Raw genomic sequence first — 23252 nt, 5'->3', positions numbered from 1 at the left:
ACACGGACATGTGTGTCCATGGGGGTTCACTTCCGGGGCTGCTCTCCCGCCTGTCTAAGTCTCTCTGGACATGGCCGCTGTGTCCTCCTGTCCTGCCGCACGATGCGTGGCCCACTCCGGCCCCCCGTGGAGTCGGGGCTCTGGGAAGCAGCCGGGGGCGGAGGCGGCTTGGAGCCCGGGGACAGCGCTGAGCCCGCCCTGGTCCCACCCCGGTCCCGTGTCCCTCCTGCAGTGGCCACGGCCGCTCTCTGGCCCCACTGTCCCGGGGAGCGGAGCCAGGAGCCCTGGCACCCCCACCTCCTGCTCCCAGGGACCCCGCGGGAGCCAGGCGGGAGTGTCACCAGGCAACGGCCCCAGGGGACAGCTCAGGTGCAGGGCGGGCCTGCCTCTCGCTGTTTACCTGCGCGGGTCACTGCCACCTCCTCTGTCGCCGCTCTGGCCCCCGCGGCAGGAGCCCATGGAGCCCGGGGCCACAGGCCAGCGGGGACAAGGGCCAGCCACCGCAGCCATGGCGCCAGACCATTGATCCCCACGCCGGCCGCTGGGGGTGGGGGACCTTGACCCGGACAAACAGAGGCTCCGAGGCCTGCGCGCAGCCGGCACCCACCTGCCACTCCCCGAGGTATGCGGGGTCTCCGGGAGGGGGCTCGGGGTGATAGGCCGGCTGGGGAGCGGGTCCCCTCACGGGGGCCGAGTCCTCTGCCCGGCTCCCGGGAAGGCCAGCCGGCTCTTCGGGGCCAGAGTACAAAGCGGGGGGCAGGAGGCCGGGACTTCCCGGGCAGAGCAGGGCCAGCTGGGCCAGGAGCAGGGGTGAGTGCAGGCGGCACCGATGGGCACGGTCTGGGGCCCGGGGGCCTGGGCTTCCGTGTGACTGGGGAACCCGGGCAGGGCAGGACAGGGGCGACTGCCCCCCCACCTCCAGCCTGGGCATATGATCTGCCCCCAGGTGCCCACCAGGCCTTGCAGGAGCCCCCGTGAACCCTGAACTCAGCTGAGATCCCAGCTCGTAGACACAGTGACACTTGTGTGACTGTGTGTATGTGTGAGGGTGTGTATGTGTGAGCATGTGTTATGTGTGAGCGTGTGTATGTGTGAGCGTGTGTAGGTCGGAGTGTGTGTATGTGTGAGCGTGTGAGTATGTGAATGTGTGAGTATGTGAGCGTGTGGGTGTGTGTATGCGTGTATGAGTATGTGTGTGTGAACGTATGTGAGTATGTGTATGTGTGAGTGAGTGTGAGTGTGTGAGTGTGAGTATGTGTGAGTATGAGTCTGGTGTGTGTGTGAGTGTGTGTGTGTGTGTGTGCCTCTGAGTTTGTGTGCTGTGGACAGATGTGTGTAAAGCTCTGAGAATGCGTGTGAGTGCCTGAGGGCCAAGACCATATCGTCCAGAGGGGGGGGCATTTACCTTGCACGCAGCTAACCTGGGTTCGATCCCCAACACCCCAGAGGATCCCCCATGCACCGCCAGGAATGATTCCTGAGCACAGAGCCAGGAGTCAGCCCTGAGCACCACCAGGTGTGACCCAAAAGCCCAAAATCAACACGTGTGTGTGAGTGGGTGGTTGTGCGCTTGCGTCTGGGCTGTGTCCATGCCTAGGTGTGCGTGTGAGTGTGTGAGGCTGCCTGGCCCCATGTGCAGGGAAGGGGTCCCCATCCCTGTGTAAGCTTCCAACTGTGTTCGCCGGGAGGGAAGGGTCATTCACTCACTCGCCACCTGGAGTCCTGCAAAGGAGGGTCCCCGCCCCACTCTGCCTTGCCCTAGGAAGCCCCCTCCCAGGTGCGTGGCCCCGTCCCCGAGCAGACACAGCGGACTCCAGCTCACTGCCGGCTGAGGGGGGAGGTGGCCTGGCTAGACACGGGCTGGCTGCAGACGCGGGAGCTGTGTCCCCAGAGCGCAGCCTCCCTGGCCAGACAGGGCCATGCCGATGGCTGAGCAGAGGACAGGAAGGAGCGGCCAGGGGGGTTCCTTCAGCCCCGGTACATCGGGGCACACCCAGACTCTCCTCCCAGGAGCTTCCCAATGCAGGGAGCAGAGTCCTGCCCTTCTACCAAGGTGCCCCTTCAGCCAGAGCCGGCTGCAACCCAGAGACCAGTGCGACCCCTTTTTTTTTTGCTTTTTGGGTCACACCTGGCGATGCTCAGGGGTCCCTCCTAGCTCATGCACTCAGGAGTTACTCCTGGCGGTGCTCGGGGGACCCTATGAGATGCTGGGAATCGAACCCGGGTAGGCCGTGTGCAAGGCAAACGCCCTCCCACTGTGCTATCACTCCAGCCCCCAGTGTGACCCTTCTTGCTGACCTAGAGCCATGGTGATCAGGACCACTGAGGCGGGGACAACGCAGGGCGTGGGGGACAGGCACCAGACCCCACTTGTATCTCTGGCATTGTTCCCCCCAGCACCACCAGGCTCAAACATGGAGGCTTTTAGCCAGTTTGGCCGAGTATGGCTGAGCGGAGTCCTGGGACCCCCTCAACACTGCTTGGGGGAGCCCCCAGGAAGGGAAAGAGAAGGGGGTGGAGACGAAGGAGGTGAGAGGAAGCGGGCCCTGGGGCACACAGGTCCTTGCAACTGTGTGAGAGGGGGTTCAGGGGTCCCCACTCGGACACTGGGGGTCCAGATGAAACCCCTTCTCAGGAGTCTCACAGTCTGCACAGCCCTGGAGTAGGGTGGAGGGGAGAGGTCAGGAAAGGGTCTCGGGGGCACAGGAGGACCCCAGGGGGAAAGTGACCCTCCTGGGTACCGAGGTGAGGAGGGGCTGGCAGGAAACTGGGCAGCGGACAGACAGAGGGACAGACCAGCCGGAGCCCTGATGGCTGAGGCTTGGGGCTGTTCAAGGAGGTGGGCTTAGCCGGGGTTCAAGAGCATGACATGGGGGGAACAGTCCTGCTGCTGTGTGGAGTCCCGACACCGGGAGACCCTCAGTCTCAGGGGCCAGAAACTGCCGAGGGCTTGCTGGCATCTGATGTCTCAGATGTGTCAGTGACGGGACTGTGGGGTCCGTGGGGACCCTGCACAGAACCGAGACAGGAGCTGGGGGTCCCGCCCGCTGCTGTTGTTGCGACTCCCAGAGGACAGGGGCACACCCCCTACTCAGCACCTGCTTCCGCACAAAGCAAGCGCCCAAGAGTGGCCACAGGTGGGGAGAGGCTCGTCAGGCTGAGGGGATGCCCGGGTTTGAGCCCCAGCACCACAGGGTCCCCCGAGCACTGTAGGAAGCAACCCCAGAGTACTGAGCCGGGAGGAGCCCCTGAGCGCCATGGGTGTGGCCCCCAAAACAAACCAAAGAATGACCGGGTGTCCAACTGCAGGAACTGACATCGTCCCCTATGATGGGCTTCCTGGAGGGCAGCACATGAGGGAGAGCACTGTATCGGGAGTCAAGGTTTGGGGACTCGGTCATTCATTCTCTCACCGTCATTCATTCATGCGGCAGGAGCTTCGGGGTCCTCAGAGTGCCGAGAGGTAGTGACTACCAAGGCCACGCATGGACATGAGCGGGGGTGGCCGAGAATGCAGGGACTGGAACCCGCGGAGACCCTGATGCGGCTGAGGCAGAGGCCAAGCCTGTTCTGAGGGCCTGCCGGGTGGGTGTGTGGTGGAGGGTGGGGCCGGGTGCTATGTTGGCCAGGCCTAGGGCTGTCGTTTCTCCTTCCCTAATTTTATTTTTATTTATTTATTTTGCTTTTTTTAGCTGGCGATGCACAGGGTCACTCCTGGCTCTGCACTTCAGGAATGACTCCTGGCGGTGCTTGGGGAACCCTATGGGATGCCGGGAATCGAACCCGGTTCGGTTGCGTGCAAGGCAAACGCCCTCCCCGCTGTGCTATTGCTCCAGCCCCCTTTCCCCAATTTTATTTTATTTTATTTATTTTTAATTTTTTTGTATTTATTGAATCACCGTGAGACACTCAAATCCTTTCCGTTTAAGTCTCAGTTGGTCATACAATGATCAAACACCCGTCCCTTCACCAGGGCACATTTTCCACCACCAAAGACCCCAGTGTACCCCCTCCCACCTCTCCTCCTGCCTGTGTGGCAGATTTCCACTTTACTCCTTCTCTACATTGATCACATTCAATATTCCGACAAAAGACTCACCATTATTATTTGGAATTTTCCCCAGCGGTAGGGCGTTCGCCTTGTGCGCAGCCGGCCCGGCCGAGCCGGGTTCGATTCCTCCGCCCCTCTCGGAGAGCCCAGCAAGCTACCGAGAGTATCTCGCCCGCACGGCAGAGCCTGGCAAGCTACCCATGACGTACTCGATATGCCAGACACAGTAACAACAAAGTCTCCAATGGAGTCGTTACTGGTCCCGCCCGAGCAAATCGATGAACAACGGGAGGACAGTGCGACAGTGCATTTCCCCAACAATCAGACCCGCCAGAAAAGACATCATTAGATAATTTGTTTTCTATTGCTGATCATGAAGAGCATATGATGTTGCGTGGCCGCTACTTGCGGTCACGTGATTTTGGATTTTTGATATTCTAGTAATAAGTCTGGAGGGATTACTGCCAAAAGCCGCTGGCTTCTGAGATTAGTTTGTGTGCCTCTGGGATCACGGTTGTTCAGGAGCTGGAGGAGGCGTTCGTGGGTGGCAACTCGGGGCCTTGTCCGGGTGGGGAGCAGGACCGGTTCCACCCCCCATCATCCCATGAGGCCCCACGTGCCTTGTCACTGCAGTCTCATACCTACCTGTCCTTTAGGCTCCAAAAGATAGCAGCCACCGTGTCGCCACCACGAGGGGGAAAAGGTGCCCTTCCCCCAATTTTAGGACTATCACAGAGATGCTGGGTGGGGCGGGGATGTCTGCACACATTTCAATTCCAGATTTGAGCCATCCTGCCGTTGGCCAGGGCTCACGCACGCCCAGCTGAGGGGTTTCATGCATCCCGGACTGAAGGGCTCACCCCCAGGGCCCACTCACTCCTGGTTTGGGTGCATCAGAGGCGGCTGACTCTTGTGGTGCCCAGGGCTCCGTACGCTGAGCCACTGGCATCGTCTCTGGCATGCAGGGTGGTGCCGGGGATCGAACTCATGGCCTCAGGCTTGCCAGGGAGAACCCTCTGTCCCAGAGCCCTGGAGGCGGCCGGCAAAGCGTTCAGAGCAGAAGGAGGGCTGGGTGGGGGCCCCGAGGAATAGGCGGAGGAGGGGTGGGAGGACGGAGAGCAGGATGGGGGAGCCTAGTTGGGAGGCTGCCCGGGGGGGCCCAGGGGAGGCCTGGCGGGGCCCCTTGCAGGTGGCCGGATGTAGGACATTTGCACGGTGGGCCATGCTCAATGTACCTCCCCAGGCAAAATCCAGAGTGAAAGTTGGGCCTGGGGCCTAAGTGAGGAAGGGGGACATATGTCCAGCACCGTCCTTTGCCTCAGTTTCCCCTCATGCCCCCGTGGAGGGATGAGTCTGGAGGTTGAGTGACGTGTGATTGCAGTGAGGGTTACCTGCCATGAGCTCTGCCGGGTGGCCTGGCCGTCCTCGCTGTGCCTCGATTTCCTCCTCCCTGAAACTGGGATCAGAAGAACCTGCCTCCCCCCGCCCCACACACGCACCCCTCCACCCACGTGGGGCCGCCAGGCTCTCCAGAGTACCTGTAAAGCCCAGAAAACAGCTGAGAAGAATGTCAGCCGGTGTCACCTCTGCGCCACGTCCCCACGGCTAGATGAGTCATCCCGAAATAGCTCCTTGGTGGCCAGGGCTCAGGAGTAAAGCCAAGACAGGCACCGCCCCCGGGGGGGGCTGAGAGGGCAAGGGGCGGGCTGCATAGCTCTCCCCACTCAGACCTGGGGGGGACAGCCTTCTCTTCCGCAGGGGTGCAACCCAACTACAACGGGTTATTCCTCATCCTTTCTGGCCCTGACCCCCCATCAAAGCGACAGGACCAACCCCACAGGGCCCAGGTCCTCTGACGTGGGTGGAGGGGGGTCTGCAGCCAGAGCTGGGGACCCCCGCCAGCCCTACCTGTTTTGCATTGAGGGGGCTTGTCTCAGAAGCTCCCCATGGCCAGATGCCAGCTGGAGCCCAAAGCCTTCTCTGTGCCTTTAGTCCAGGGGCCAGAGAGATAGTGCAGTGGTTAGGGCACTTGCCCTGCAAGGGTGTCATCCTGGGTTCAATCCCTGGCCTCCCAAAGCGTCTTCAGTATCTGGAGACTCGATCATATTTGTGGGGGTGCTTTGGGGAGCAACCTGGAGCCTCATTCTGTGGGCAGAGTGGGGGCGTGAAGGGCCATCTACGTCTCAGGGCACACTTGGGGTACAGAATCGGAGACAGAATTGCTGGTGCAGAGCCCAGACCAGAGAGAGGAGGTGTTTGATTGTTGTTTAAATATTTTTGAGGAGCAGTGTCACACCCAGATGCCAGGGGTGCCCCAGGGACCCCGCAGTGCCGGGGACGAGATCAGGGCCTCCCACCTGTGACCTCAAGCAGATGGCCTGACTTTCTCTGGGCATCCGTGATCTGCCAGTGCCTGCCCGGTACCAAATCACACTGGGAAGATGAGGCTGGGGGCTCCTCAAACTCGTAAAGTTTGTTTTGCTTTGTTTTGGCTTTGGAGGCCATACCCTGTGGTTGCTCAGGGCTTGTTCCTGGCTCTATACTCAGGGATCACCCCTGGCGGTGCTCGAGGTGGGAAACGGGATGCCTGGGATCAAACCCAGTTCGGCAACATGCCAGGCGAGAGCTCTACCCACTGTACTATCTCTCTGGCCCCTGAACTGAGTTTTGCTGCTTTGGGACACCCTGGGCCTCATTTTCCTCATCTGTCTAATGGGTGCAGAACTTGAAAGGGGATTCGAAGGTAAAGTGAGACAATGCATGGAATGAGTCTGAGGAAGAGGGATGCTTAGGTGCGAGGATCCCCCCACCCCTCAGCCCCCATCCTGGGGGACCCCCCTTCCCTGCCTCCTGTAATTCCAAAGCTATTCACTGTACAAAGTTGTCGATGGCCGAGTTCCAGGTGCAACGTTCGAGCACCGATTAGGGACCAAGAGTCGACGATGGTTTCAGAGAAAGCCTGGCCGTGAGAAACGAGACTGGGGGCCACAAGGCACCCCCAAAGGAAGCCACGCTGCAGGCAACGGCTTCCGGTTTCTGCAAACGTGTGCTGCAGAGACCCCAGTTCCGTGGGGGTGCCGCCTCTGGGGGCAGCGGCACGGGGTTCGAGCATTGCCTTTTGCATCTGTGCCTCGTCTGCGAGACCTTCCAGAACCTGATCGTGCCCGTCTCGGCCACTTGCCATCTGGGGCTGGTGGCCCGGAGTCTTTCTTCCCCCGCCCTAGAACCCCAGAAGACGGGAGCAGCCCCTTAGTACAGCTGGTGGGGCTCTTGGCCTGGCCCGTGTCCACCCGGGTTCGAGCCCCCAGCATCCCACCTGGCTTTCCGGGCCCTTCCGGGAGTGAGCCCTGCGTGCAGGGCCAGGAGCCAGCCCTGAGCTGTGGCCCCCGCACAAAGCAAAACTAAAAGCAGGCGAGGGGGTGCTGCCGGGCGGGTGGGCTGGGGGGGGGCAAGCGCCCCCCCAGCGCCCCCCCAAGGCCCGGCTGTGTCTGAGCCCCTGCTCTGTACCCCCCCCTCAGGATGCCGGTGGCCGAGGCACCCCAGGCGGCCGGAGGACCTGGCGAGGGTGGCGGCGACGGCGAGGAGGCAGAGCCGGAGGGAATGTTCAAGCCCCCCAAGAACTCCAAGAGGGGGGTCCGGAACTACCTCCGCCTGGCGCCCCTGGGCCTGGCTCTGCTGGTGCTGGTCGTCGTGGGGGTGCTGCTCTGGTACTTCCTAGGTGAGTGTGGGGGGACACGCTGGACTCCGGGTTCCCCTGCGGGTCTCCTTCCTGTCCTGGGAGGGGGCACCGCCAGCCCGATACCCGAGGTCCGGGGGCCCAGGCCGAGTACTGGGCCTCTGCTCCAGCCAAGAGCCCTCATCCCCACTGCTGGGGAAGGGCCGCCCCCAGCCCGGCCCCCGGCACCTGGTCCCTGTGACCCGGCCAACCGGAGGAGGATAAACAAGGCCGCCCCTTGCCGGCAGCCCTCCTGGGTTGAGCCCACGGCTTGGAGCCAGCTGGCACTGCGGGAGGAGGAAGCCTGCCGCCCAGGCACCAATTAGTGCTTCTGATCACTTGAGCCCAATCTGGGAGCCTTCTGGGGGCGGGAGGGGGGACACAACCCTGTCACCTCTCTGTCCCCTGAGTCCAACAGGAAAGGAGGGTGGAGGGAGGCAGGAGCAGGACTGGGCGGCCAGGGTGCCACCCACGTGCATGGACAGCCAATACACAGGGCAGGGACCCCGGTGTCCAGGTGGGTCCATGAGACTGACCCTTGTATTCCTCTTATGTATGCATTTATTCACCATCCACTCACATTCATTCATTCAACAAGTATTATTATTATTATTATTATTATTATAGCACAGCGTAGGGCATTTGCCTCCGTGCAGCTGGACCAGCCGAGCCGGGTTCGATTCCTCCACCCCTCTCGGAGAGCCGGGCAAGCTACCGAGAGCATCTCGCCCGCACGGCAGAGCCTGGCAAGCTCCCCGTGACGTATTCGATAGGCCAGACACAGTAACAACAAAGTCTCCAATGGAGACGTTACTGGGCCCGCTCGAGCAAATCAATGAACAACGGGAGGACAGTGTTTGTTTATTATATTATTATTATTATTATTATTTTGGTTCGGGACCACACCCTGCAGTGCTCAGGACTCAAGGATCACTCCTGGTGGGGTCCAGGGGACCCCGTGTGGTGCCGGGGATCGAGCCAGGGCCAATCACATTCAGGCCAGCGTCCATGCCTGTGCCATCCCTCCAGCCCCCTCCCCCAAACACTCCCGAGCGTCTCACAGCCTCTGTGCCTCTCGGGCAGGCCGGGCTCTGGACAGAGCCAGCCTCTGCCGCACGGTCCACATCCCCCAAGCCGGGACAGAGGCCAGGGAGCGGCGTCCTCGTGGGGGCTCCTGACTGTCCAGGCAACTTCTTGCCGGCTGAACTCCCCCACCCAGTGGACGTCAGCCCCCTGGAAGTGACCGGAAGCAGGGGGGTGGGGCGTTGTGGAGCAGACGTGGGGGCATCGCTTGCCCTGCAGGCGTGGTGGTCGTGAGTGGCACGAAGCCAGCGCCGGGCACCTCGGCTGCCAGGGTGCCCGGGCGTGCCCAGCTCGTGCCCGCTGCAGTTCTGTCCCGAGCCGAGCAACGCGGGCGGCGGCGGGGGGAGGTTGTGCGCACTTCACCAGCGGCAGGAAGCCAGCGCCCCAAATAGCACGGGCCCCCCAGGCCTCCGCGGGCCGCGGGATAATTAGTCTTCAGGGTAAAGCCAGGAGCTCACTGCCACTTGCCCACAGTCGAATTCCTCCTGATTAGCTCCCGCAGTAACTCGCCCCAAGGAGGCGAGACCGAGGTCCCAGCTTGGGGCCGGGAGGGGACTCCTGATCCTCAGCTGCCACCAAGGGAAGCCACTCGCCTCCGCCCCGAGGGATCCCGTCCCAGGGGTGCTCGAGACTCTTGGTACCTTCAGCCCAGGGCCAGACACCTCCTGCAAGGGGGGTCGAGGGCGTCAGCGCCTGGCAATGGGGATGCCCAGACTTGGCCCGTCTGGGCTGGAGACAGGCAGACGGATGGCAGAGTCGGGGGTCGGGGAACAGTGCCCCCACTTCATCCGCGTCCCGTTGACCCCGCAGCGCCAGCGCCCTGGGTGTCAGTGACCCCGGGACAAGCTCTCAGGGTCCTGGCCAGCCCCACCCCTGCACCCCGGGGCTCTCTGGTGAGGGTGGGGGTTCCAGCCCAGCTCCCCGAACACCCACGGTTCCAACAGAGGGAAGGGCTCGGCCAGTCCCCACCGACCCTGAGTGTCGGCGTCTCCCCTTGGCTCCTGGGGTCCCCCAAGTTCTTTCCCTGCTGCCGCTGTGGCATCTCTGGAGGGTCGCTGGCTGGGAGCAGGGATGGAGCGGGGGGTTCCCCTCTGCAGGCAGCCGCTCTGTCCTGACTTAGCTCCTTCAGAGGGGGGCGGTCTCCCCTCTTTGATTCAGCCAGTTCCCCCCTCCAGCTGCCCCCCTACCACCCCAAGTTTCCCTCCTGGCCACACCTCAGCCTGCTGCACCCCAGCTCTGGCTGTCCTCCCGCATCTGCATCCCTGCTCCTGGGGGGAGGGCTTGTTCTGGCACTTCTTATGGCTGGGGGGTGTCTCTGCACAGTCTGTGACCTTGGCTTCATCTGCATTTCCCGCCCCCCCCAACTCTTCCCTCTGGCTCGAAAAGACCCCAGGGCTCCTCGCCCCTGATGCATGTCTTCTCCCTCTCCCACAGTGCACCCTCCTGCCACAGGGCCTTTGCACCTGCTCATCACCCTGCTCAGCACCCTCTAGGCTCAGATTAGCACCCCGAGGCTGATGCCAGCGGTTTAGGGTGCCAACACTCCCAGCCCTGACTTCTTCAGCTCCGCTTATTTATTTATTTATTTGCCACCTCTGACTGTGCTCAGGACTGGCTCCTGGATTTACACTCCTGGCGTTGCGCTGGGGATCGAACCCGGGTTGGCTGCATGCAAGGTAGACACCCTCCCTGCTGTGTTTTCTCTCTGGCCCCCTCAGCTGCGTTGTGTGAGCCGTCTGTGTCCCCTCAGCCTGCCTTCCTGCCTCCAAGCTCTTGGGCGTCTTCTCTTTCCTTGTTCAGTATCATTCTGGAATCTTCCCAAGTGTTCGGGGCCAGCCCCCATATGCAGGATGGAGGAGCAGGAATTAGAACCCAGGGCTGGCGACCTCCCTGCTTCCTCCCACCGGTCTTTGCAACACAGAAATCTATGGACATGGCCACCTCCAGCCCCATGTGAAACCTGCCACAATTTCCCTTGCTCACCCGGCCCCACCCAGCACAAGCCTCACGCACACCCTGAGCGCCCCACAGTCCTGCAACCTGAGTTCTTTCCCCTGCACACACTTCCTGCTTTACCTCCCTCCCTGCCTCAGGGCCTTTGCACACTCTCCCGGGACTCTTCATTTCCCTACAAGGACATCCTTCCTTCCAAGGCACCATCTGTCTGGTTTGAGTTTGGGGTTGAGTATGGGCCCCGGGGACATCCCTGAGACCTTGCTGAGAGGGCTGGAAGGTGTGGGCAACAGTGGCCTCCTGGCTAACGGGTGTCTCCCGGGCAGGGTCCAGGGCCCAGGGCAGCATCAGCCAAGTGTACTCGGGCAGCCTCCGGGTGCTCAACCGCCGCTTCTCCCAGGACCTGGCCCGCCGCGAGTCCAGCGCCTTCCGCAGTGAAACCGCCAAAGCCCAGAAGATGGTAGGGAGACGGCGGGGGTGGGGCGCGGGGGGGGGGATCCCTGGGGCGTGGCCTGCGTGGGCACCCAGGAAGTGGGCGGGAGGGCCCAGGGTGGGAAGGGGGGAACCTTCAGGGCTGGGCATGTGGATTCTCTCCTGGGCCTGGGTGGAGAAAAGTGAGGGACCCACCTCGGCCCCCCTCTGACTTTTCTGGCAGTGGGGGGTGACCGTGGGGGGGCCTGGGTGCCCCAAGTGGGGAAGTGCTGACCGGACTCCAGAAGCACCACAGCCAACAGGGAGGCGGGGGACCCGTACCCCAGTTCTGCCGCCCTTGGGTGCTGTTGGGGGCTGATCTGAGGGTGCCCCCCATGGTCTCCCGGGACCCCCTTGTTACTGCACCCCAGTTGCACCCTGTTCCTTCCCCACAACGTGGGCTGCCCCTCCCCCACCCCCCATCTCTCTCCCACCCCACACTGCCGCACCCCAGAATCACCACACCTCGTGCTGGTGACTTAAGAGTTTGCTTCTGGTCGAGGCTGGAGCGATAGCACAGCGGGGAGGGCGTTTGCCTTGCTCGCGGCCGACCCAGGTTCGATTCCCAGCATCCCATAGGGTCCCCCGAGCACCGCCAGGAGTGGTTCCTGAACGCAGAGCCAGGAGGAACCCCCTTGTGCATTGCCGGGTGTGACCCAAAAAGTGAAAAAAAAGTTTGCTTCTGGGGACTGGGTCAGGCTCCCCTCTTCTGCCTCTGTAAAGGGGGTCGCCCCCAGAGTCTGGGGGTCCCTCCAGGTGGGGATGAGCTATTCTACCCACTGTCTTGCACCTGCCTGTGTCCTACCAGCCTTCCGGCCCCCGGAGCTGTGTGGGCAGACTCAGAGCCCCCTCCTCGGCGCCTGTGGCCTGGGGTTGGGGGCCCAGGACCCCAGTGGGGCTCTCCTGGTGGAAAGTGACCGCAGCTGGGGTCAGCGGTGGTGCCTGGGAGACATGGAGAGAGGGGGTGGGGGCTGGAGCGATAGCACAGCGGGCAGGGCGTTTGCCTTGCACGTGGCCAACGCAGGTTCAATTCCCAGCATCCCATAGGGTCCCCCAAGAACCGCCAGGAGTGATTCCTGAGTGCAAAGCCAGGAGGAACCCCTGTGCATCGCCGGGTGTGACCCAAAAAGCAAATAAATAAATAAATAAATAAATAAATAAGAGGAAGGGGTATGTTTGAGCCCCGCCCGCTTCCCATGATACACTGGGAGCCCCTGTGCCCGCTCAGGTGGGGCTGAGGCTGGACTGGCCCTCGTCTGCCCTGAGGGTCACGGGCCCCTTCTCCCCTCCTTCTAGCTCCAGGGGCTCATCGCCAGCACCCGTCTGGGGAGTTACTACAACTCCAGCTCCGTCTACTCCTTCGGGTGAGTCTCCCGGGGACGTTCCCCCCCCCCCTGCTAAGATGGGGAAACTGAGGCACGGAGTGGAAACCTCACTTCCAGCCTGGGACCCTCCCTCGTGGGTCCAGGGAGAGGGGGCGGGGATGAAGCGAGTGCTCCAGCTCTCCCATCCCGCAGGGGGCTCAGTGGTTAGTGCAACCCACATGCCCATGCCTCAGTTTCTTCTCCTGCGAAACAAGAGCCCCTCTGTCAAAGGGATTTTTGGGGGGTCTGGGAGCAGAGTCAGGCTCCTCCTCCCCAGCCCCTCTCCCCTCTGCCCCCCTCAGGGAAGGCCCCTTCACCTGCTTCTTCTGGTTCATCCTGCAAATCCCGGAGCACCTGCAGCCCGTGCTGAGCCCCGAGGTGGTCCGAGCACTGCTGGTGGAGTCTCTCCTGGGCGCGGCCAACAGCTCCCAGCCCGCTCCCTACAGGGCCGAGTACGAGGTGGACCCCGAGGGCCTGGTGATCCTGGGTCAGTACGGAGACCGCGGCTCCCCGGGGCTGGGCTGACGGGGTCCAGCCGGGCGGAAGGGCAGGGCCGCCAGGCGGGTCTCCTGCTTTGATTTTTTCCGTTGGTTTCGTTTGGTGGATTTATTTTTGCTTTTCCTTTGTTCGTTTCCTTGACAGAAGCCAGCACGAGGGACCTAGTGGCGCTGAACGCCACTTTGGGTACGCGCCTTTGTCTTCTCTCCGCTCTCCTTCTGAGTTGGCATTTTGATTTTGATTTTTTTTTTGGTCTGACAGTGGGTACAGGGAGGACCCCCAGGGGACCCCGCCCCCAGGAGGGTGGGAACTGGGTTGTGAGTCCCGAGCAAGGCTGGGGGGTGCGGGGTTTGAACACCGCCAGGAGTGATCCCTGAGCACAGAGCCAGGAGTCAGACCTGAGCATCGCCAAAACAAAAACAAAAGGGAAACTAAAAGGGTGGGGGGCACTGTGGAGGGCATAGGACGTGTGCATGAGAGCAGGTGTGTGCGTGTGTGTGTGCGTGTGTGTGTGTGTGTGTCCATGTGCGCACACCCGTTTGGATGCACAGACTGGACGTAGATCAGGCATCCCACGTGCCCCAGTTCCTGGAGCTATCTCCCTCGCCCTCAGGTCAGGGTTTGACTTGATTTGATCTGTTTTTCGGTTGGGGGCCACACACAGTGGTGGTCGGGGCCATCCGAGCTGGGGAAGGGAGCCAGGCTGGACACATAACTTGCCTACTCGACTGCCCTCTCTCTGCTACCCTGGGATTCTACACAAAGACATTGTTAGCATATGTTAGGGATTTATTTTATTTTATTTTATTATTATTTTTGAGGAGGTCACATCCGGCGATGCTCAGGGGTTGCTCCTGGCTCTGCACTCAGGAATCACTCCTGGCAGTGCTCGGGGGACCCTATGGGATGCCGGGGATCGAATCCGGGTTGGCCGCGTGCAAGGCAAACGCCTTCCCCGCTGTGCTATCGCTCCCGTCCCTTGATTTTATTTCTAAGGTGGGAAATGATGGGGAGCCTGGTTCCAAGGGAGCAGTGGAAACGGATCTATGCCAGCTGTCAGCCCGTCAGTTGGTGATCACCGATATCGCAGACCTCCCCGTCTCTTCATCATTCCTTATTTCCATTCCGTATTCATCATCATCTCTGCCAATCGATGTGTCGATCATCTGTCATTCAATTCTCTATCACCTGTCTCTGTCATCTGTGCCTCTGTGTGGTTGTGGCCTTAGGGCCACTCGGGAGTGCTTAGGGCTGACCCTTGGATCTATACTCAAGGGTCACTCCTGGGGACGCTGTGATGCCATGGAGGTAACCGGGATTGGCCACATACAAGGCAACTGCCTTAGCCCCTGTACTGTCTCTCCAGCCCCAAACTGGGCTTTGGGTCACACCCTGGGGTGCGCAGGAACTGGGGCTTCAGAATGTTTAGCAAACACCTTTATTCACTCCTCTGCTGTCTTTCTGGTCCTTATCTCTATTTACATATCCTTATCATCTATCTTTCTATTAACTATCATTCATTCACCCACCCATCTATCTACCATCCACCCGCCATCCACCACCCGCTATCTAACCACCCACCATTCACCCACTATCCACCCACCATCTACTTTCCATCCGTCCACCATCCACGACCCATTCATTCACTGTCCATCACTATCCATTCACCATCCATCCACCACCCACCCACCACCCACCATCCATCCACCACCCATTCACCATCCACCATCCACCACCCATACACCACCCATCCACCATCCACCATCCACCATCCATCCACCACCCATCCACCACCCATCCACCACCCATCCACCATCCACCATCCACCATCCACCATCCACCACCCACCCACCATCCATCCACCACCCATCCACCACCCACCCACCATCCACCATCCACCATCCATCCACCACCCACCCACCATCCACCATCCATCCACCACCCATTCACCATCCACCATCCACCACCCATACACCACCCATCCACCATCCACCATCCACCATCCATCCACCACCCATCCACCACCCATCCACCACCCATCCACCATCCACCACCCACCATCCACCATCCACCATCCATCCACCACCCATCCACCACCCATCCACCATCCACCATCCACCATCCACCATTCACCTTCCATCCACCACCCATCCACCATCCACCATCCACCATCCATCCACCACCCATCCACCACCCATCCACCATCCACCATCCACCATCCACCATCCATCCACCACCCATTCACCATCCACCATCCACCACCCATCCACCATCCACCATCCACCACCCATCCACCATCCATCCATCATCCATCCACCACCCATCCACCATCCATCCACCACCCATCCATCCACCATCCACCATCCACCTCCCATCCACCCATTTATCCTCAGTGGAGCAGAGGAAGGCTATAACTAGCTGATCTGGTTAGGTACTCTGGGGTGCGGACACTCTGCCTGTGAAGCCCTGTATGGACCCCAGTTCCATCCGTCCGGTTGGGTCCCATCTTCCCCAGGGAACTCCGATCACTCTCTGCTTCCAAAAGTCAACGTTCATCTCTGGAATCTCAAGCACTGCCCTTAGCCAGTCAGTGTTGGCATCCTGAGGCTTAGGGTCCTTTCTTGGCCTTCCTTGCCAATAAGCGTGAGGCTGGGACCCCTGTGGAAGGAGTCTGCCCCCTGCTTCTGATGGGCTCATGCACAGAGAATAACAACTGGCTTTTGCTTTATTGTGGTGGGGGTTTCTTTGGGCTAGACCAGGTCACAGGCAAGCCAAAGCCCTTTTTGGCAGGGCGGGCAAAGTGGGTACTGAGTGGGTATTACCCAGGGCTAGTGGCAGACCCATTCTTGGAGAGGACTAGAAAACCAACAAAAATGAAGGGGTGGGGGGGCGGCTGGAGTGATAGCATAGTGGGCAGGGCATTTGCCTTACACGCGGCCAACCTGGGTTCGATTCCCAGCATCCCATATGGTCCTCCGAGCACTGCCAGGAGTGATTCCTGAATGCAGAGCCAGGAGTAACCCCTGAGCATCACTGGGTGTGACCCAAAAAGCAAAATAAAGTGATGGGGGGGGGTACAGAGAGCCACCCCGCCCATCCTGGGGGTCTTCCAGGGACAGACATGGGGGTGGGACGCCTCTGTGCCTTGCTTGTGCCAGGGTTCGTGTGTCCCCATATTTCCAGCTCTCAGTCTGTGAGGGTCCTTCATGCTTTGGGGACCCCAGAGTAGTGGGTGGGTGACCTTCCTGATTCCTGTCTTTGAGGGGGGCTGGTTTGGGGCCACACCCAGCAGTGCCCAGGGCTCGCTCCTGATTCTGCACTTGGGGATCACCCCTGGCGGGGCACAGGTTGGGGGGACCCTGTACGGTCCCAGGGTTGGAGCTGGGGCCTGGGGTCTGCCGTGTGGCCGCTCTGAGCCCTTCCTGTTGGCAGGCCCCATACTCACCACCCCCCCATGCCATCTGACCGTGTCCTCACCCCGGCCCTTGGAGGTGCTCGAGGCCCACGAGGGAAACAGTCTCATAAACAGGATCTCACCACGCCAAGTGCCAGCACACCGGGCGGAGGCCCCGGGCGGGGACGGGGGGTGGCATTCACCCCGGGGACAGAGCAGGCCACACGGCTGGGGCTGGAGCAGGCGGAAGGTGGGGCCCAGTGGGGAGCAAAGCAGAGCACTGCTCTGGACTTGGGGGTCTCGGAGGAAGGGAGGGAGGGTGGTGAGGGAGAGAGAGAGACAGAGAGAGAGAGAGGGGGAGGCTCGCTCCCCTGCCTCCCTCCTGCCACTGGGGGCACCGGGGTGGCCCCAAGTGTTTCTGATTCTCCACAGAGACCGGCACTGTCTGCTCCTCCGAAAGGCTCTGAAACAAACAAGCATCACGGTTAAAATGGGGAAAGGGAGGCTGGAGCGATGGCACAGCGGGGAGGGGGTTTGCTTGGCACGCAGCCGACGCGGGTTCGATCCCCGGCATCCCATAGGGCCCCCCGAGCACCACCAGGAGTGGTCCTTGATGCTTTGGTAAGATGCATCGCCGGGTGTGACCCAAAAAGCAAAATAAAATAATAATAATTAATTTAAAAATGGGTAAAGGGAGGCTGGTGAGATAGCGGGGGGGTGGGGCACTGCCTGGCGCTGTGTGTAGTCTTCAGAGCCCTGCCAGGAGTGATCCCCGAGCACTGCTGGGTGGGACCCCGAAACCAAGAACGGAATAATAAAAAAAAATAAGAAAGCGGCACGATGAGGTGTTAGTTTGCAGCAAGACTGAACAGAACCTCCCCTGGAAGATCAGCCGAGACCCCGCCTGGGCATCTCCTGGGAGCGAGCTCCCAGCCCCCCCCCCCCTTCCCCTCGCCCCAGCTAGGGGATTTGTCCACTGCAGGTGGGGCTCCAGGGGCCAGGGAGGGGGTGGGCCATGGGCAGCGGTGGGGAGCAGAGCAGACTCACCCCAGACTCCTGGGTCCTCAGAGCAGCCCGAGGAGAGCGTGGGACCCAGAGTGGCCATTAGAATGGACAGACGGATGGACGGACGGATGGATGGATGGACGAATGGATGGATGGACGGATGGATGGACGATGGATGGACAGAGGGATGGATGAACAGATGGACGGATGGACGGACGGATGGACAGATGGACGGACGGATGGATGGATGGACGAGCGGATGGACAGACAGATGGACGGGTGGACAGACGGATGACGAATGGATGGATGGAGAGATGGATGGATGGATGGATGGGTGGTTGGATGGATGGACAGATGGATGGGCAGACGGACGGACAGATGGATGAATGGATGGATGGACTGATGGACGAATGGATGAACAAACAGGTGGACGGATGCACGGATAGATGGAGAGAGGGATGGATGGGTGGATGGTCTGATGGGCACATGGGTGGATGGAGAGAGACACAGACGGGTGGACGGTCAGATGGGTGGGTGGAAGGACAGACGGACGAATGGATGAGCGAGAGAACGAGACCAAGCAGCAGGGAAATCAGCACCTCTGGGGGCCCCGCCCAATCGCCCTCCACACCCCGCGCCTCCCTGGGGGCACCCGAGGGGCCGGCTCCTGGGGGCCCCGCCAGCTAACAGGGCCCAGGGGGCTGTCCCTCTCCCCCTCCAGGCTGCTACCGCTACCACTCCGTGGGGCAGGGCCAGGTCCTCCGGCTGAAGGGGCCCGACCACCTGGCCCCCAGCTGCCTGTGGCACCTCCAGGGCCCGGACCACCTCATGCTCAAGCTCCGGCTCGAGTGGACGCGGCCCGACTGCAGGGACCGGCTGGCCATGTACGACGCGGCCGGGCCCCTGGAGAGGCGACTCATCACCTCGTGAGTCGGGGTCTGGGGCTTGGGTCGGCGTCCGGGGGTGGGGGTGGGGGATCCTGGCGGCTGAGCTGGGGCGGGGGGGCGGTGGGCATTCCACAGTGGAGGTCCGTCCCACCTGCCAGGCTTTCCCTGTCCAGCCCACAGGCCAGGGTCGGGGTGCCCTGCCCGAGGACCCCCCTGCTGGACACCAGGGGGTCCCAAGCACTCCGGGGGATGGGGAGGGTGAGTAGGGAGGACGCACAGCCTCCCTCTCACCTGAGATGCTCCCGGGGATCAGAGAGGGTCAGCAACTGCCCACGGACACACAGCAACTGGCCCTGCCCGGGCCTCCCCCCGGACCCCGCTGCCCCCCGTCTCCCTCCCCGCAGGGTGTACGGCTGCAGCCGCCAGGAGCCGGTGGTGGAGGTGCTGGCGTCGGGGGCCGTCATGGCGGTGGTCTGGAAGAAGGCTCTGCACAACTACTACGACCCCTTCGCGCTCTCGGTGCAGCCCGTGGCCTTCCAGGGTGAGGGCGGGAAGGTTCGGGAAGGTTCTGGAAGGCTCCCCTCCTCCTCCTTCTGCCCTGATTCCACCCACCCTCCTCCCTCCCCTCTCTGCCTGCTTCCTGCCCCTGAACTTCCGTCCCAGTCTGCCTGTGGTTGGGGTCTGCCCCCCCCACCTCTCCCTGGGTGTGGCCCCCAACCTCCTCTGACCCCTCTCCCGCAGCCGCCTGGGAGGGTGCATCATCAGATCCCCCCAGGACCCTCACGCCACCCGCCCAGCCTCTCAGGCCTCCCGGGTGGTCCCGTGGCTGCAGGGTGGTGGGCCCTGTGCTCCGCCCCGCCCTGCACTCCTTCTCAGGAGACACACCCCCTGTCTTCAACCCCCCTCCCCGGGCCTGACCCAGTCAAACTGGGGGGCCCCCAGCAAGCCTTGCAGGGGGTGGGTGGGGGTGTGGGGTGGAATGGGGAGTAGTCGCCGCTTCCTCCCACCAGGCTTCCTCCCTGACCGGGCGCGGACCCCATGTCTGCTCACAGCCACCCAGATCCCCAGCTGGAGTGCTGGGCTGCCCTGGGGGCTCCCGTTGGGATCTCTGACAGAACCCCCCCACCCCGGGAGGGGGCTCAGAGACCTGGGGAAACTTTAACTCCTGGGGACATGGCAGGCAGCTGGGGACACTCCTGATCTCTCTTTCTCCCACAGTATGACCTAGGCAAAGTGCGCTTCCTCCCCAGTCCCCCAGTCTCCCTGAGGCCTCCACCGAGGGGGGCGCCCATGCACCCCACCAGGCTGCCTGCACCACCCACAGTGTCTAACCCTTAGATGGCCTGGGCAGGAAGCACTGTTATGCGCCCATTTTACAGATGAGGAAACTGAGGCCCAAGGCCGCCTCTCAGTTTCTGGCGGTAGGAGGGGCCCTCTCCTTGGGGAGGCGCCGTGTAACCCACTCTTCTCCCTGCAGCGTGTGAGGCCAACCTGACCCTGGAGCGGCGGCTGGAGCCGCAGGGCACGCTCAGCACCCCCTACTTCCCCAGCTACTACTCGCCCACCACGCACTGCTACTGGCATCTCACGGTGAGCCGCGCGCCCTGCCTCTGGCAGAGCACCCTGGTCCTGGACGGGCGGGGTGGGGGCCTGCAGGCTCAGCCTGGGTGCAAATCTCCCCAGGAGCTGGCAGAGGGGGCACAGGCTGGGGGTAGCACCAAGACCTGCTCGCCTCATCCCAGGACAGGCCCCCTCTGGCTCTGGGCCCTGCCCCGCCCCCAGCCTCGCCCTAGCCCCGCCCCCTGTCAGTCCCGCCCAACACCTCCTCCCTGTCCCAGCCCCCAATGACAGCCCGCCCAATCCCTGCCCCATGACATCCACACCCAATCCCTCTGCCCCATATCAGTCCCGCCCACTCTTAGCCCCGCCCCCGCCACAGTACACCCAATCTCCAGGCCCATCCTCATGATCGCCCCACCCCCGACACGCCTCACCCAGTCCCCGCCCCCACATATGCCACGCCCACTCTCGGCCCCACCCACGCCAGCCCTAGCACGCCTCACCCAATCCCCGCCCCCATGTCAGTCACGCCCACTCTAAGCCCCGCCCCTACTACACCATGCCCAATCTCCAGCTTCGTCCCCATGATCGCCCGCCTCTGGCACGGCCCACCCAATCCCCGCCCCCACGTAAACCACGCCCACCCTCAGTCCCTCCCACACCCACCACGCCCCATCGCCAGCCCCGTCCCCATGATCGCCCCGCCCCCGCCACATCACATCCAATCCCTGGCCCCATGTCAGCCACGCCCACTCTCAGCCCCGCCCCCGCCACACCACGCCCAATCTCCAGCCCCATCCGCATGACCACCCCGCCCCCAGGTGCCCTCCCTGGACTATGGCCTGGCGCTCTGGTTCGACGCTTATGCACTGCGGAGGCAGAAGTACGGGCTGCCCTGCACCCAGGGCCAGTGGACCATCCAGAACAGGAGGTACCGTCCCCCGGCGTCCACCCCACTGCTTGCAGCCGCTGACCTCAGAGGGGCAGCCCAGGACGGGAGGCGGGTGTCCCCACCCCACAGCTGATGCTGTCGTGGCCTCCCGAGACTCCCGGGGACTGTTTCTGATGAGGGAGGGGAGCAGCTCCCGGGAGTCCAGAGACCGTTGCTGGCAGTTACTGGGCTCTCCTTACAGGGGAATGGTTTCATCTCTGGCACCCTGAGTTCTCACGGCAGTGCAGGTGGAACCCTAGAAGACTCTCCCCTCAACCCACTAGATGTCGAGGGTCGCCCCTCCCTGCTGCTGGCCTCGTTTGGGGGCTTTCTAGCTGCACCCCTCCCTCCTGTTCCTGGGAGCAGGCACACAGGCCCGCACTCTGTGTGCCTGTTTCATCATGGTGGGTCCCAGAGGGTGACGTGGGACCCAGATGTGTAAGCCCGGACTCCCAGTACCCGCCAGGCCATGAGCAGTGAGAACACTCACAGCCTCTCCCCAGCCCCATGGCCAGAAGGGACCACCTGGCACTGGTCCTGAGGCCCGAGGGCTGTAAGAGGGGCTAACGGAGAGATGGGGGATCAGAGCCAGACGGACAGGTGAAATTAGGGTGACGTGGCAGATTGTGACTGGGTTGGAGGCTCACCCCCATTCCGAGCATAGTGAGGGACAGAAAGTGTGGACGGGACCCTCCTATACACACACACACACACACACACACACACACACACACACGCACGCACACACACGCTGGGCAGGTGGGGACGCAGGCCTGAGAGAACCAAGCTGACTCGTCTTGCTGCTGTGAACCTGAGCCGGGACTTCAGGGTGCAGAGAAGGGGTGCTGAGGTCGGGCAGTGGGACCTGGTGGCAGGGGGATCCCCCCTCTCCTCACCTCTCCCACCCCCATCTCATAGGGGTTGAAGCTGTACTTGGGGCGTCTGGTCACCTGGTTTCTGCATGAAACCTGAGGTACATCCCCTTTCTCATCAAACAAGGGGGGTAGATCAGCCCGAGGGCCCTAATTTTTTATTAGTTACCCAAAATAATATTATTATTGGAGAGATAGCACAGCGGGTAGGGTGTTTGCCTTACATGCAGCTGACCCGGGTTCGATTCCTCTGCCCCTCTCGGAGAGCCCGGCAAGCTACAGAGAGTATCTCGCCTGCACGGCAAAGCCTGGCAAGCTACCCGTGACGTATTCAATAGGCCAAAAACAGTAACAAGTCTCACAGTTTGTTGTGAGATGTTACTGGTGCCTGTTCGAGCAAATCTGTGAACAACAGGAGGACAGTGGGACAGTGCTACAGATTTTATTATATTTTATATTAAAGGTAAAAAAGGCCCTCCCGTTGATCGTCGATTTGCTCGAGCGGGCCCAGTAACGTCTCCATTGGAGACTTTGTTGTTACTGTGTTTGGCATATCGAATACGTCACGGGGAGCTTGCCAGGCTTTGCTGTGGGGGGCGAGATACTCTCGGTAGCTTGCCGGGCTCTCCGAGAGGGGCGGAGGAGTCGAACTCGGGTCGGCCATGTTGGCCGCTTGTAAGGCGAACGCCCTACCCGCTGTGCTATTGCTCCGGTTATTATATTATTTTATTATATTATATAAAATTATATTATATAATATTTTGTAATATATATAAGCTCCCCGTGGCATATTCGATATGCCAAAAACAGTAACGATAACAGGTCTCATTCCCTGACCCTGAAAGAGCCTCCAGTCGTTGGGAAAAGACAAGTAAGAAGAGGCTGCTAAAATCTCAGGGCTGGAGGAATAGAGACATTCGTTCCTGGTGCCCACTTGACAAATTGACCAACAACGGGATGACGGTGATACGGTGATAATATTTTATTGTAGTATTTATTATTTTTATTTACCCCAAATTGTTCTCAATCTGGTGTGCTTCTGGGTTTCTGGCGAAGTGCCCTTCACCAGAAAGAGGCGGGGCCAGAGGTGCATATTGGGGTGCAAGAAAGACCCTGTTCTTTCCTCCTCGTAAGAATTCGCCTCTCCCTGGCTCAGGGAATTTCTCTGAAAAGCAGGTATGAGCCAGTGTTGGGGGGCCCAGAGAGCACCGACCCCTGTAAAACCTGGCCATAACCGTGCCCCAGGCAGGGACCTGCTCAGGGTCGGGGGGCCATTTCCTGCCTCCTCACCCGCCCGGGGAAGTGGGTCCCACTCAGCCCCCCCAGTGAGAGGAGCTCCAGGCTGGGGGAGGGCAGAGGGCTCAGAGGGAGCCTGGGCCACAGAGTCCCGGGGCCGGGGGCTGCTTGCTGTGTGCACGTGTGTGCCTGTTTGCATATGTGCCTACGTGCATCCGAACATGCATGTGCA

General features: G+C 61.4%; 1 protein-coding gene across 1 annotated transcript in view; it reads left to right on the top strand.

Moving 5' to 3' along the window:
- Window positions 1-332: 332 nt before the first annotated feature.
- The window catches only part of TMPRSS6 (transmembrane serine protease 6), a 35138-nt gene continuing 12218 nt past the window's right edge, over window positions 333-23252 (top strand). Inside the window, exons 1-10 of the mRNA XM_056137523.1 lie at window positions 333-622; window positions 7570-7769; window positions 11129-11262; window positions 12570-12637; window positions 12940-13124; window positions 13280-13321; window positions 18256-18460; window positions 18826-18962; window positions 19899-20011; window positions 20803-20912. Of these exons, the coding sequence (XP_055993498.1) occupies window positions 7571-7769; window positions 11129-11262; window positions 12570-12637; window positions 12940-13124; window positions 13280-13321; window positions 18256-18460; window positions 18826-18962; window positions 19899-20011; window positions 20803-20912 (1193 nt within the window). The 5' untranslated portion in view covers window positions 333-622; window position 7570. The remainder of the gene's footprint in view (window positions 623-7569; window positions 7770-11128; window positions 11263-12569; window positions 12638-12939; window positions 13125-13279; window positions 13322-18255; window positions 18461-18825; window positions 18963-19898; window positions 20012-20802; window positions 20913-23252) is intronic.

The sequence above is a fragment of the Sorex fumeus genome, unplaced genomic scaffold, assembly GCF_029834395.1.
Source record: "Sorex fumeus unplaced genomic scaffold, SorFum_2.1 ptg000125l, whole genome shotgun sequence".
Taxonomy (NCBI): Eukaryota; Metazoa; Chordata; class Mammalia; order Eulipotyphla; family Soricidae; genus Sorex; species Sorex fumeus.
The sequence above is the reverse complement of the archived record's forward strand: the minus strand, read 5'-3'. Positions and strand labels throughout refer to the sequence as shown.